The sequence below is a fragment of the Eriocheir sinensis genome, chromosome 29 (assembly GCF_024679095.1).
Source record: "Eriocheir sinensis breed Jianghai 21 chromosome 29, ASM2467909v1, whole genome shotgun sequence".
Lineage (NCBI taxonomy): Eukaryota > Metazoa > Arthropoda > Malacostraca > Decapoda > Varunidae > Eriocheir > Eriocheir sinensis.
This window is the reverse complement of record NC_066537.1, coordinates 11,878,056-11,892,133: the sequence shown is the minus strand read 5'-3', so window position 1 is coordinate 11,892,133 and position 14,078 is coordinate 11,878,056. Positions and strand designations below refer to the sequence as shown.

General features: G+C 41.0%; 2 protein-coding genes across 4 annotated transcripts in view; both read left to right on the top strand.

Moving 5' to 3' along the window:
* The first annotated feature begins 2,904 nt into the window (after positions 1–2,904).
* LOC127005300 (uncharacterized) lies at positions 2,905–5,750 on the top strand. The gene is made up of 2 exons (XM_050874091.1): positions 2,905–3,066; positions 3,936–5,750. Exons 1-2 carry the CDS (start codon positions 2,928–2,930, stop codon positions 4,751–4,753), a joined length of 957 nt encoding a protein of 318 aa, XP_050730048.1. The 5' UTR covers positions 2,905–2,927; the 3' UTR covers positions 4,754–5,750.
* Positions 5,751–7,501: 1,751 nt separating this feature from the next.
* Positions 7,502–14,078, top strand: part of LOC127005059 (ecto-NOX disulfide-thiol exchanger 2-like) — a 27,792-nt gene continuing 21,215 nt past the window's right edge. The window contains exon 1 of one of the 3 annotated variants that reach the window (XM_050873532.1): positions 7,502–7,629. In XM_050873532.1, coding sequence (XP_050729489.1) covers positions 7,593–7,629 — 37 coding nt within the window. In that variant the 5' untranslated portion in view covers positions 7,502–7,592. Of the gene's footprint in view, positions 7,630–10,724; positions 13,757–14,078 lie in introns of those variants that run through there. The other 2 variants (XM_050873530.1, XM_050873531.1) reach the window with 2 other exon arrangements.

Genomic DNA, 14,078 nt, shown 5'->3' with positions numbered 1-14,078 from the left:
CTATTTGCTACCTTTAAATTAATTTAAATAAATAACTGGATAATCCAGTTAGGTCATATAGTGTTACGATTGTTTCATTTTTAGGATAATAACAAAGATTTTGTATAAATACCACGACACTTGACAACGTTGGAATACAACGTTGTAAATAAGTATGTTAAAAAATAAATAAACCAGTCTACCACTACTACTACTACTATAAAACACTAACCACAAGTGGTGGATATGTATTGTTCCTCGAATGCAATAATAATAATAATAATAGTAATAATAATAATAATAATAATAATAATAATAATAATAATAATAATAATAATAATAATAACGATTCCCCTTTTGGCTTGCTGTTATCTCTCATCCTTTTCCAATCATGTCCATCTCATTTCTTCCGAGAGAGAGAGATAGAGAGAAAGAGAGAAAGAGCCAGTCATCAGCGCCCGCTAAAGATTACACCAAAATGACGTGCGGCAACTTACCTCACGCACGTGGTCGGCTGAGCGAAGAGGAGAGAGAACAACACAAGTGAGTGAAGTAAAAGACAGAACGAAAACGGGAGAGAAAGAACAACAACTTGACTCGGAGTGGCTGATCGAGCGCTGAGCAGTATGAGCGCGAGTGTCCTAATTTTTTTTTACCATTCGACTTGGGCCTTACTGTTAAATGTATCGGCACTCAGTTCACCTATTTGAAAAGCCTCTCGTAGAAGTTGCTGGGATTTTCATGGATTGCTTTGTGATCCCAGTGACAGTTTTATCCGAACTTCTGCATCTTGAACGGAAGTCACCCATGTAAATCTGGTTAATCTCATCTGTGTCCTTGGGGTACGGTCGTAATGGAAGCCCGATACGTTTAAGAATATGGACCCTATTTCAGTGACCCTTTGCTTCTTTTAATTAGTTTATCTTCTTGTTACCATGAGCCACTATTCTGTCTTAATTTTTTTAGCCTTACATTTGGATCTGTTGTTTCATTCGTTTGTTACTCCGGCCGAGTCAAGGAACTAAAACAGGAAATAAAACGATCAGAGCTAATGTATACTAGTCTCCACACAACAGAAAGCATCCCTTGACACCTTAAATAATGGAACGGCACTGTATATTATTGAAGAGACGAAGCTTCGAACTTGTGTCACAACTTTATCGAGTCGTCAAAGATTCAGTTGCAGCCACGCGTAAGGTGCCCTCCGTCAATGGTTACCCCCTCCTTCCCCGCTCTCTCTCTCTCTCTCTCTCTCTCTCTCTCTGTGGTGCCAAGTGTCCGAGATTTAGGGCCTGTTTACACGAGGCGTTTCTAACGCGCGTTAGCAAACGCCGCGTTAGGAATTTCAATGATAACCTATGGAGCTGTTCACACGTGACGCGCGTTTTTCCCTGACGCCGCGTTAACGCCCAAGTCACTTCCTAACGCGCGTTTCGCCAGCGGGTCGAGATACATTGGAGCTTATGGGAGCGTTTACACAGGGCGGTAAACGCCGCGGTTTGAAAGTGGTGGGCCCTCTAATTGGCTGGGCTGCAACCAATGAGGAGATAATATGCGTTACTATGGCAACCACTCCACGTGGAGGAGGCAGATAGCATCCCTCATCAAGGTGTTGCATGAAGATATTTCTTCCTGGATAAGTCCAAGCAGCTCATCGAAGGACTTCACTGACATTCTAAAATAGTTGAAAAACTTGGCTTCATGTTGTCTTAAGCTCGGGTACAGGTGCGCATGCCATGTAAGTAAGTTGTCTCGTAAAGTGGATGAATCAATATCTCCTTTCTCGCCGCTTGCGCCGCTACCTCTTCTACGTCCATCCTGGTTGGTACTGTCTTCTCTCTGCATTGTCTGGCTCATACATATGCACGCACAAACAAAACCGCGGCGTTAACGCGGCGTTAGAAAACGCCTCGTGTGAACGGTCGTGAATCTGACGCGCGTTTGCTAACGCGCGTTAGAAACGCCTCGTGTAAACAGGCCCTTACAACACATACGCGGGCCTCTTAAAACGTTGCAAAGTATTTATCTGTCTCTTATCCACTAAAATCGACAACAATCACTAAAATAAATATGCATTGTACTTCTGGAAACTGGTAAATTCTACCCAAACGACCTTTCAATGTACTTTATAAGACACATAATCTTCAAATAATCAATCAGTTATCTTCAGCCATTACTGTATTATAAGCCTCTGCAAGACAAAGGCCTTTTTCAACGCCATCCACCTCCCTCAGTCTAATGACATAATTAGGTACTCCGTCCTTCTCTTGTAATACTTTTAGTAATTAATATCATCGGAGGCGAGTATCAAGACACCTCCTTCCGGAACTGACCTCATTTGACCTCTCATCTATGCACTTTTTTTTTTACAATAGCGAGGCATGGGGAGGATTTTTATTATTATTATTAGGTATTAACAATTCTGCCCTTGAGCTGTTTGCATTTTAATTACTGTAAAAAACCCCCCACCTCCGACTATGATATTCTAGGTTACTTGCTACTCTATGTTAAACCAAGATTATCTGGAGATGATATTCGTTTTCGGCACCTTCTCTTTACTAGCAATATCTGAAACCTTGTCGAATCCTAAAATATTTGTACAGCTTTTGCTTACTTCGTTACCGGAAAAAAGGGAATGACGAAAAATATTTGCACTGCCATCTTGCGGTGGATAAAAAGCTGACGGTGAACCCTTATGTCCCCCTTTCAAGAGAGAGAGAGAGAGAGAGAGAGAGAGAGAGAGAGAGAGCATGTGTTCTGCAGTATCATCAAAAGTATGCATGCGATTAATTCTTGAACTCACAAAAAAATAATAAAATGAATTAAGACTTGAATAACAGTTTTCATTAAAATATACATATACAAGTGAGTCAAATGAGAGAGAGAGAGAGAGAGTGTGTGTGTGTGTGTCAGTCGAAATGGAGAGCGTGGCAGGAAAGGTGGCGGTGATGGTGGTGATCGGGGTGGTGGGAGGAATATTAGCCATAAAAGTCCTTAAATCGGAAGGAGCTTTAATTCCTGCTCATAATACATCTGACTCCTCCTTCGATACCACTTCGTCCTCCTCCAGCAAGGATAACGCAGTAGGTAAGTTGTAGTAGTATAGTAGTAATAGCAGTAGTAGTAGTAGTAGTAGTAACTGTTGATGTATTTTTGTAGTAGTAGTAGTAGTAGTAGTTTTGTTGTTCTTTGTTGTTGAAGTAGTAGCAGTACTGTAGTGAAATTGTTATTATTATTATTATTATTATTATTATTATTATTATTATTATTATTATTATTATTATTATTATTAGTAGTAGTAGTAGTAGTACTAGCAGTGGTAGTAGCAGTAAAAGCAGTAATTGTTGTTGTTGTATCATAATGATGATAATAATATGGAAGAGAAGGAGAAGGAGGAGGAGGAGGAAGAGATGAGAGAGGGAACCAGCATGAAGAAAATAAATCGATCATTAATGGGAATAACATGCATATATTAATTAATTGTTACACACACACACACACACACACACACACACAGACACGCCAGTCCTCGTCGACAGACCGACTTGGTCGGCTAGATTTCGATCGCCGATAGAGTCGGTCTGTCGGGTCCCTGCTTTGCCTTTGGCAAAGGCCCGTGCTCCCTCGTTCGAGAGGGAGCAATCGTCCCCCCACCCCCCCACCACCACACACACACACCTGCGCAATCTTATGTTGGCTACACATGCACAGCAAACACGACGCTATGGAAAGGAACCATATAAGTGATTTTACTTTGATCTGCTCCTCACAGGTGTTTTGTCCACCTGAATCTCTCTCTCTCTCTCTCTCTCTCTCTCTCTCTCTCTCTCTCTCTCTCTCTCCTTTAGTCTGGTTAGGAGAGAAATGAGATTGTGACTATTTACAGTATTTATTTATTTATTTATTATTTCATTAATTACTATATTTTTTGTTTATTTTTTGTACTTTTATTTCAGACAGACGCAACGCAGGACTCCTAAACAGTAATCACGTAGAAGAAGCAGAAGAGGAGAAAGAGGAAAGAGACCCCGAAGATGATCAGCAGGAGACACTGGAAGAAAAGGAGGCAATAGTCACAAACCTCATAAATAAATTGGTCTACGCTCTGAAGAGAGTATCACCAGAGAAAATGGAAGCGGTTGACAGGGATACACGCGCAAATGTGATCAAGCGCTATAGAAGGGAGACTGCGTTAACTGAAAGAAAAACGGTTTTATCTAGTGAAGGTCTTAATATTCGTGTCAGACATCCCAAAAATAAACTCCACCATAGAAAATTCGATCAGCTTTTTCAAACGCTAATTAGAAAGGGCGAAAAAGGAGAGGAAAAGGAAAAAGTAATAGTGAAAAAAATCGATTCCTATCCAGATGGTTCCAGAGAGAAACTCCACCATGGAAATTTTAACAACATAGTCCCAATGCTGACGGGAAGGGAAAAGGAAAAGGAAATCATGAAAGGCATAACAAAGACGGACAACAGCGAGAGCAAAACAGACGCAGAGACATTGGATAATGAGTTAGTGTCTTTCTATCGACATAAGAATACAAATCATGCCAACAGAAACGACAGCTTAGTGAATGCAGCCAAGAACGCCACGGAGCTCGTAAAGATGACAAAGTTATCCAATTTGGATCTACATCTGCCCGTTCTTATGGCGTTCTTCTTCCTCCTTTTCCTCGCATCGTTTACTCTTCTGTACAGCTGTTACGTCTGCATGTGTTACCTACGAAGGAAGAAGGAGCGAGAGAAGGAACGGCCCTTTACCATTCTATGAGTATAAAAAAGAAGTTATGATTTCTTACTTATGATCATCCAGTAGTTTTACAATAGATGAATGTTTACAAGATAGAGAGCAGCTGAATTTCATTACAAGACACAACATAGCCTATACCATACGTTTAGCTGCCTATCAGTGCCTTATAAGAGTAGTTTTTCACTTGGTTGGTCTTTTTTTCTAGGCTATCCGAGTTTTAAAAGTTCAAGAGAGAATGGAGAGATGATGAAAGACAAGCCAGCACCTTATAACAAACGTTGTACAATAAATAAGAAGAGGCTCTTAAGGTACGTTTTGCTGCGGGGTGCGTCGTAATTATATTCGTGCATCAAAGGCATTCAGATTATGTCTTGCGTAGCTATATAGGATTTGTTTCCACCGATGATTTCGTAGATTATTCAGAACTTGCTATTTCTGTATTGTGTGATGTCTGTCTGCGCAGAGAGAGGGAGAGAGAGAGAGAGAGAGAGAGAGAGAAAATTATTGTACGGTAAAGGTTACACGCAACCAAGATTCTGGTGTTCTATTTACCCATTCATTCCTAGAGGGTTCAGGTCTCACTATTGCTTCATGACATCTTCCTCTAGCTAGCGTGAGCTGGTATCACGTTGAACTTTTTATTCGCAAGCTATTTATTTGCCCGGTGCCGAACATCTCTGGTGGACAGCTGTCAGCAGATCAATCTCTGGAAAGCTTTGTGCTCTGACTCTTATATAAACACGTACGATTATGAACACTGACATGATCTTAACTTCAACTGTGTACTTAAATTGCATTGACTGATATATTGATTTCAGGGTATTTTGCACATTATTAACCTTATTATTGGAGGACCGAGGAAGCAACAGTAGGATAGATGAATAAATGAATGGGTAAAGACACGATGATTTTGTTGCATAATGTTAATGGAGCAATCAAAAAAAATAAAAAAACGAGTAAATAAATTAATGTGTAATGCACCTTTTAAGGGTTTTTCTTCTAACATTTGCACCTTCGGCAACTAGAGCAATGCGTCAAGTAGTAATACCCACCGATGCACACGATCCGCTGTGATTGGTTTGGTTTTGCTTATCCGTAGTCAGTACCCACACACATAGCCTACTCACAGAACCTCACCCTACACACATACACATAGCCCATACACATCCCCCCAATCCCCCCCAACACACACACACACACACACACACACACACACACAAACTACCCCCACCTCTTCACTCACCTTCTTTTCACCCCCAACACACACCTGTTAAAGTGTCTGAAGAGGAATACGAATAAAGAACAAGAAAAAACGAGAGAAAACAACACATAAGAAATATAATATCCAAACAGAAAAACAGAACTTTCGAACATCAATCATCAAAAAGAGATAAAAAGACTACGATTAACCACACACACGTACAATGAAGAAACGTACGTAGTGAGTGAAAAGTAGGATTATTTATATAGGAATAACTGAAAGTGTAAATACATCCAAGAAGGTGAAAGCGAAACGATATATCAGATGAAATTGTAAAGGAAGGTGATATAAGGCAGACTAGCTGGGGCCGCATTCTCAAACACTTCATCCATTTGAAAGGGTAATTTTATGACCTTATAGTTGTACTTAGACAAGGCTTCTGCGGGAAAACACTCATGGAAACTAGGCTAATATTCTCCGTAGCCTTTAAAAAATAGCCGTAACATATGTAAAAAGGGGGGCTGTTGTAAAGACTATCTCGGGGGTTGAGTGATTGACAGTTTATTGTTGTAGGTAAACAAGGGAGAAGGGAGGAACATGCCATCCCAACCCCCAGGCAGTACAGAGTGTGATTATAGAACTAGTAACTCTATGACCCTAGTTGTACTTAGGCAAGGCTTCTGCTCTTTGAAACGGGAAAACACTCGTGAAAACTAGGCTAATATTCTCCGTAGCCATTAAAAATAGCCGTAACGGGAAAGGGGGTGGGGTGGGGGGGGGTGCTGTTGTAAAGACTATCTCGGGGGTAACTCTATGACCCTAGTTGTACTTAGACAAGGCTTCTGATCTTTGAAACGAGAAAACACTCGTGAAAACTAGGCTAATATTCTCCGTAGCCATTAAAAATAGCCGTAACGGGAAAGGGGGGGGGGGGGGGGGCTGTTGTAAGGACTATACAGGGGGGGAACTCTATGACCCTAGTTGTACTTAGACAAGGCTTCTGCTCTTTGAAACGGGAAAACACTCGTGAAAACTAGGCTAATATTCTCCGTAGCCATTAAAAATAGCCGTAACGGAAAGGGGGGGTGGCTGTTGTAAAGACTATCTCGGGAGGTAACTCTATGACCCTAGTTGTACTTAGACAAGGCTTCTGATCTTTGAAACTGGAAAACACTCATGAAAACTAGGCTAATATTCTCTGTAACCATTAAAAATAGCCGTAACGGGAAAGGGGGGGGGGGGCTGCTGTAAAGACTATCTCGGGGGGTAACTCTATGACCCTAGTTGTACTTAGACAAGGCTTCTGCTCTTTGAAACGGGAAAACACTCATGAAAACTAGGCTAATATTCTCCGTAGCCATTAAAAATAGCCGTAACGGGAAAAGGGGGGGGGGGGGGGACTGTTGTAAAGACTATCTCGGGGGGTAATTCTATGACTCTAGTTGTACTTAGACAAGGCTTCTGCTCTTTGAAACTGGAAAACACTCATGAAAACTAGGCTAATATTCTCCGTAGCCTTTAAAAATAGCCATAACGAGAGTCCAAGGGGGGCTGTTGTAAAGACTGTCTCCAGAAACTCTGCCGGGGGGCCAAGACCAAGACCATCAGAAGAGGGGCGAAGAGGCACAACATCAGTCAATATTTTTCACGTTCTGTGCTATGGCCGCCCCTTACGGCTACATGGGGGGCATGATGAGTGAGTAAAACCACCTTGTTATACACTGTAGGCCTATAAATAAGGGTAAAAGCGCTAATAAAAGGCCGGGAGGATGTAATAATCTGCTGAGGATAGGTTTCGTCTGGTTCTCTGTGGGGGGTTCGACTAATGCTGGGTTGAGATTTTTGTTATTTTTGGCTTTTTCTTCGTGTTTTTTCAGCGTGATTGTGTTGATTCGTGAAGCTTTGGGCGTAGGTTACATGTTATTTGTGGTTTATATGCATTTACAGATTCTAAGAGTGAGGCTGGGATGGTATTTTTTTGTTATTTTTGGCTTTTTCTTCGTGTTTTTTCAGCGTGATTGTGTTAATTCGTGAAGCTTTGAGCGTTGGTGACATGTTATTATGTGGTTTATATGCGTTTCCAGATTCCGAGAGTGGTTTGAATTAAAGTATTTGACTAAGAAAAAAATAATCTCTTGTATATGAGTGATAACCATAATATGACCATGTTAAATATTTATTGTAAGGAGGTTATGTTTAATATGTTATGTTACTAGATAAGTAAGATTAGGTATTTTCTTTCATTTATTAGTTTTTAAGCTCTTGAATGTTATGAGGCATTATGTGTTGTGCAAATGAATAATAGCCATAATATGACCATGTTAAGTATTTACTGTAGGTAGGTTAGGTTAGGTCAGGTCAGGTTAAATTTAGTTTGGTCAGATCTTTTAAGCTATTTTTTACCCTAAATATGTGTGATAAGCTTCACGCTGTGCTGCTGTTGTCACTGGCAGTGGAGGAGGCTACGATGGTGAGCCATGGGTTGACACCACCTGTGGCTGCAGGGGTTCCCGCGCACATTTCATGACTAGTATTTTCAGTTGTTTTTTTACCTCTACACCTTTCTTATGTTTCTCTGGGAGGTTTGAAGGTAAGTAGAAATTATTTATGACAACAAAAGAGCAGTTGGTTTAGTAGAAAATGAGAGATTGGCACAGAAATAAAACCAATCTTTACCCTAGTGACATGGTCATATTATGGTTATTATTCATTTCATAACAAAGCATGCCTCTAAACACTCAAAAGAGCATGGTACTATAAAGTGGAAGAAAAAAACTATAAATAGGAAACAGCAGTAAAAGAAAAATTTTCCACACTTTTTGCCAACGTGGGTTTGCCTGGAACACAAGTAAAAGAGATCATCCATCATCTGTTTGTGTAAAAATTCCTCTTGGTTTAAGTAAAATGGAGTATTTTTATGAAGATATTGAATTTTTATCCATATTAGTTTTAAAAAGCCTGCCACTTCAATTGATGAGAATTAAACATAAGCCTCATCCAGTCAGCAGCCAGACAAGGTTATGAGGTGCCTAGATTTCATCATGTGTGTGTCAGTGTGTCAAGTGTGCCTCCTTGCGTGACACTGACCCACTCCCTGCTTGGCGACCTTAACCATGGCACACTTGCAAACTGACGCTTTTCAACCCTTGCCCCTCCCTGTCACCCTCTCCATTCCCTCCTCTCTCCCCTATCCTCTATCCTCCCCTTCACTCACAACTCCCTTCCCTCACCTCTCCTCTATCCTCTCCCATCACCCTTAACCATTAGCTCTCCTCTATTCTTTATACTCCCCTTCACTTTTATCACTTCATTCCTTCCTGTCTCTAATCTTTTCTTCACTCTTATCACTATCTCCTGTCTTCCATCCTCTCCTCCCTCTCATTTCTTTCTCCCTTTCCTATTTACTCACCATTCATTCTCTCTCCTCTTTTCATCCCTTCCTATCAATATGTTCCTTCCCCTTTCCCCACTCGATCTTTCCCTGTATCCTTACCATTTCCTTCTCTTTCCTCTCTCCTCTCCTTTATCTTCATTATTCTCGTGCCTCTCCCTCTCCTCTTTCTTCACCATCCCTTCCTCTCAACTCATTCCTTCCCCTCTTCCTCCTTCTTTATCTCCTCCTTCACCATTCCCTTCTCTCTCCCTTTCCTATTTCCTCCCTTTTACCTTCACTATTCCCTTCCCTCTCCTTCCTACTACCCCCTCCCACATGTTCCCCTATCCCTACCTTCCTCCCTCCCCTCCTTGCCCCTATCTCCCCATCTCTCCACCTGCATGTTTATCCTGTTACATCACTGTTTAGCATTCATTAATCAACACACACCCAACCTGCATTTCCTGGTATATTATGGGGGGGATCTCTTTTCACAGGAAGACTGGATGCTGTTTTCTCTTCCTCTTCTTGTTCCTTTTTTTCTCCTAATGATGTAGTGATGAGGGTGTACAAGAGAGTAAAGTACAGCACATTATTTTTATTTCTCATTCTTAAGCACAAAATTTATGAAGCACTTAAATTTTTCTGTCTCTTGAGTAGGAAATATTTGAAGCACTTTATTTTTTTTCTCTCCAATACAAAATACACAAAGCACTTTATTTTCCCTTTCTTTAAACACAAACTACATGAGACACTTATTTTTATCTCTCATAAACACAAAATACATGAAGCACTGTACTTTTCTTCTCTCTAAAACACAGACTTGCAACATTTTATTCTTTCTCACCTTCTTACACTCAAAAAATATTAAGCACTTTATTTTTCTTCTCTCTCTTTAAACACAAGATACCTGAAGCACTATATTTTCTCTCTTTCTCGCCCTTATTGCTGTTTGTTATTCATTTAAAATTCAACACCTTTTCACCTGTGCTAACGAGGTGGAGAGGAGAGGTACAGAGGAGAGGAGAAGAGGAGAGGAGAGGTACAGAGGAGAGGAGAGGAGAAGAGGGGAGGTACAGAGGAGAGAAGAGAACAGAACAGAACAGCAGAGAAAAAGAAAAGAAAAGAAAACAAGAGAAGAGAGGAAAGGAGAGCAGAGTCAGAAAGAGAGAGAGAATTTCCACTATTTGTCCAACATTTAGGGAGGCTGGTAATGAAGGCTGAGCTACATTGTGAGGAGACAAGGCCATGGTGGAGGTATGGGAGGGGAAGGAGAGGAGGAAGGGAGGAAGAGCAAACACTACCAAACAAGGGGGAAGGAAAGGGGAGGAGGGAAAAGTATGGATAGAGGAAGAGGGAGGGGCCAGGAGAGAGAGGAAGGGAGGTAAGGGGAGGGACCGTGAAAGAGGAAGTGACAGAGGTAGGGAGTGTCACCCCTCCCACACGCAGACACTAACTCCCTCTCCCTCAGTCAGCTCTCCCTGCTCCCACAAGGCACCAGCAAGACTAACACACACATGTACACACACCAACCCCCTTCACAGTTTGTCTCTCGCATCCAAGAAGTGAAGGAAGAGTGTGAAGGAACCAAATGAAGTGAGAGAAAGAAGTCCGCTCTTTCAACCGAGTTCGCTATAACCTGTGCTCTGTGTAGTTTGGTTTTCACCCTTGATAAGAAAGGAGAGAAGAATATGTGAAGAAACCAGAGGAAGAAAAGAAAGAAGAGTGTGTTAAGGAACCAGAGAGAGAGAAAAAAGAAAAACTCCATCCAAGTGTGTCGTTATTCATACTATTGTCTCTCACACACCCAAAAGGAAAGGAGAGAAGAATATGTGAAGAAACCAGAGGAAGAAAAGAAAGAAGAGTGTGTTAAGGAACCAGAGAGAGAGAAAAAAGAAAGAAACTCCATCCAGGTGTTTCATTATTCACATTATTGTCTCACTCACACACCCAAAAGGAAAGGAAAGAAGAATATGTGAAGGAGCCAGAGGAAGAATAGAAAGAAGAAACCAGAAGAAGCTAAAGAAAGGAGAGAAATAAACTCCTTCATCCAAGTTTTTCAGTATTCACGCTCAACAGTTTACAGTTTTGCTCTCACTCCCAGAAGGAAAGGAAAGAAGAATATGTGAAGGAACCAGAGGAAGAATAGAAAGAAGAAACCAGAAGAAGCTAAAGAAAGGAGAGAAATAAGCTCCTTCATCCAAGTTTTTCAGTATTTACGCTCAACAGTTTACAGTTTTGCTCTCACTCCCAGAAGGAAAGGAAAGAATATGTGAAGGAACTAGAGGAAGAAAAGAAGAAAAAAAACCTGAAGTTAAAGAAAGGAGAGAAATAAACTCCTACATCCAAGATTTTCAGCATTCACATTCTACAGTCTACACTTTTCCTCTCACTCCAAAAGGAAAAGAAAGAAGTATATGTGAAGGAATTATAAAAAAACTAAAAAGAAGAAGAGAAACCAACTTTTTTCTCCACATTTTTAGTCATTTGTTTTGTCTGGTAGAGTTGCATATTGACAGTGTGTGTTAGCACCAGGAAAAAGTGCCTGTTTGTTGACGTTTCACAACCAAAACAGCGACATGTGTGAATAAGACAAGGAACTTATATTCAGCATTCAGCAGAGAGAAGAAGGAAGGTGTAGAGACTGGATAATTCATTGCTCACGATTAACTATTTGGCATTGTGAGTGAAACAGCATTGTGGCTGAGAAGAGAAAAAGGAAAGAATATGCACATGTTCTGAAGTATATTGACAAGAGCGACTTCAGGAACTGTGTTGGGTTGAGACTTTGCAGTGCCAGTGAAGGATTGTAAGAAGTGCTCTGTTTTGAAGAAGTTTGAAGAGATATTTAGCATATTTCAAAAGTGGCTTCAGGAACTGTGTTGGTTAGAAAAATTGCAGCACCAGAAGGATTGAAAGAAGTGGTTTGTTTTGAAGAAGTGTGAAGAGATACTTATCACATTCTAAAAGTTAAGATGTTTTGAAGTGCATTGACGAAAGTGACTTCAGAAACTGTGTTGGTTCAAGACTTTGCAACACCAGTGAAGGATTGAAAGAAGTGGTTTGTTTTGAAGAAGTGTGAAGAGATACTTATCACATTCTAAAAGTTAAGATGTTTTGAAGTGCATTGACAAGAGTGACTTCAGAAACTGTGTTGATTCAAGACTTTGCAACACCAGTGAAGGATTGGAAGAAGTATGAAAAGATACTTATAATATTCTAAAATCCAAGACTGACCGTTGAAAGGGAAATCAATACCAACTAAATAAAGAGAACTTGCATAGGAATGACCAAGAAGTTCAGAAAGTGATATTTGAAGAAAAACAAAAACAAAATTGTGAAGGGTGATTTCTGACCTCTAAACGTATCGAAAAAAGAAACTAAGTGACCTTGACCCACAAACCTACTGTAGAGTTTGACCTAAAGCTTGACCTCCAGCACTGCCCTTGCTATACTCACACAACCTTGACCACTTCCTTCCTCCACTCCACCACCACTGCCAACCTTGACCTTATTTTTCATCCCAGCTTTGAATGACCTGACCAAACTAGCTTCACCTGGATTTTGACCTTCACTTTCTCTGACCTCACTTCCGTTTCACCCTCATTTCACTCTGATTGTTCTTGCTTTGCTGGTTTTGTTTCAGTTTTTACCACTTCTTCCAGTTTCATTTAGCTTAACTGAGGTTCATTTTGTCTATTTACTTTTAACCTAAGAACTCCACCATCTGTAACTTAACGCTTTTGCATTTTCATTTTCCAGCCTTTTCAATTTCCTTTGAGTTTCTCTCTCCATCTTTCGCTCTTTTCACTCCAACTTCAATTCCAGTTTTCAGATTAATTTTGTTCATCCATTTCATCTAAGTTCTCTCCATCTTTAAATTAAACTCACCCCTTCCTCAACAACTGTAACTTCCACCCTTTTCATATTCATTCCAAAGATTCATATCCAGTTGTCTGCTTTGTCTCAAGTATATAGTTTTAAGCTGTCCATTAGTACCACCAGGGTCTCTCCACTACTTTTGACCCAGAATTCCACCTTTTGTAACCTCCTGGCTTTTCACATCCACCCCAAAGCTTCATAACAGTATCATAACATTAACTTCCTCCTGACACCACCATCATCATCCAGACAGATAGACTGATAGATAGATTTGCAGCCAAACATCTACACACACAACAGTCCACCCAAACCCTCATGAACACAACCACAACAGCCATGCACCCGAAACACCTCGCCATGACCTCCACCTCCACAACCGCCGACTTTGACACAGACTTTGACCCAGTGCTCCGCTCACTGCCCTTCCTCTCGGCCGGTACACAGACCATTGGCTACCGTGTCCGTCTCCGCATGCGCCACATCCTGAGGGACGTGGCCGAACTAGCTTATGAAAGGCCGCAGTTCTTTGCCGATGTTCCCCCGCCTCCTCTCCTTGTGGGGGCCAAAGGTGATTAACTGGGTGATTCGCACATGTTATTATTTTTTTGGGGGGTGGGGGTTATGGGAGACAGACCGGGGGATGAACAGAAAGCACAAAAAAGTAATGGATAGAGAGTGCAAGATCTGGTTAACCCGTCTGCTGTGATTGGCACGGATTTGGCTTTCACTGGTAGCTTGGTAACATATACTCCCAGGTCTTTCTCTGCCTCTGTGGTGGATAATGGAGTGTTTCCGATGTGGTATTGGTATGCTGGATATCCTCTCCCAAGGTGCATGACTTTATATTTTTCTTCATTGAATTGTAGCAGCCACTTTTTGATCCATTCCTG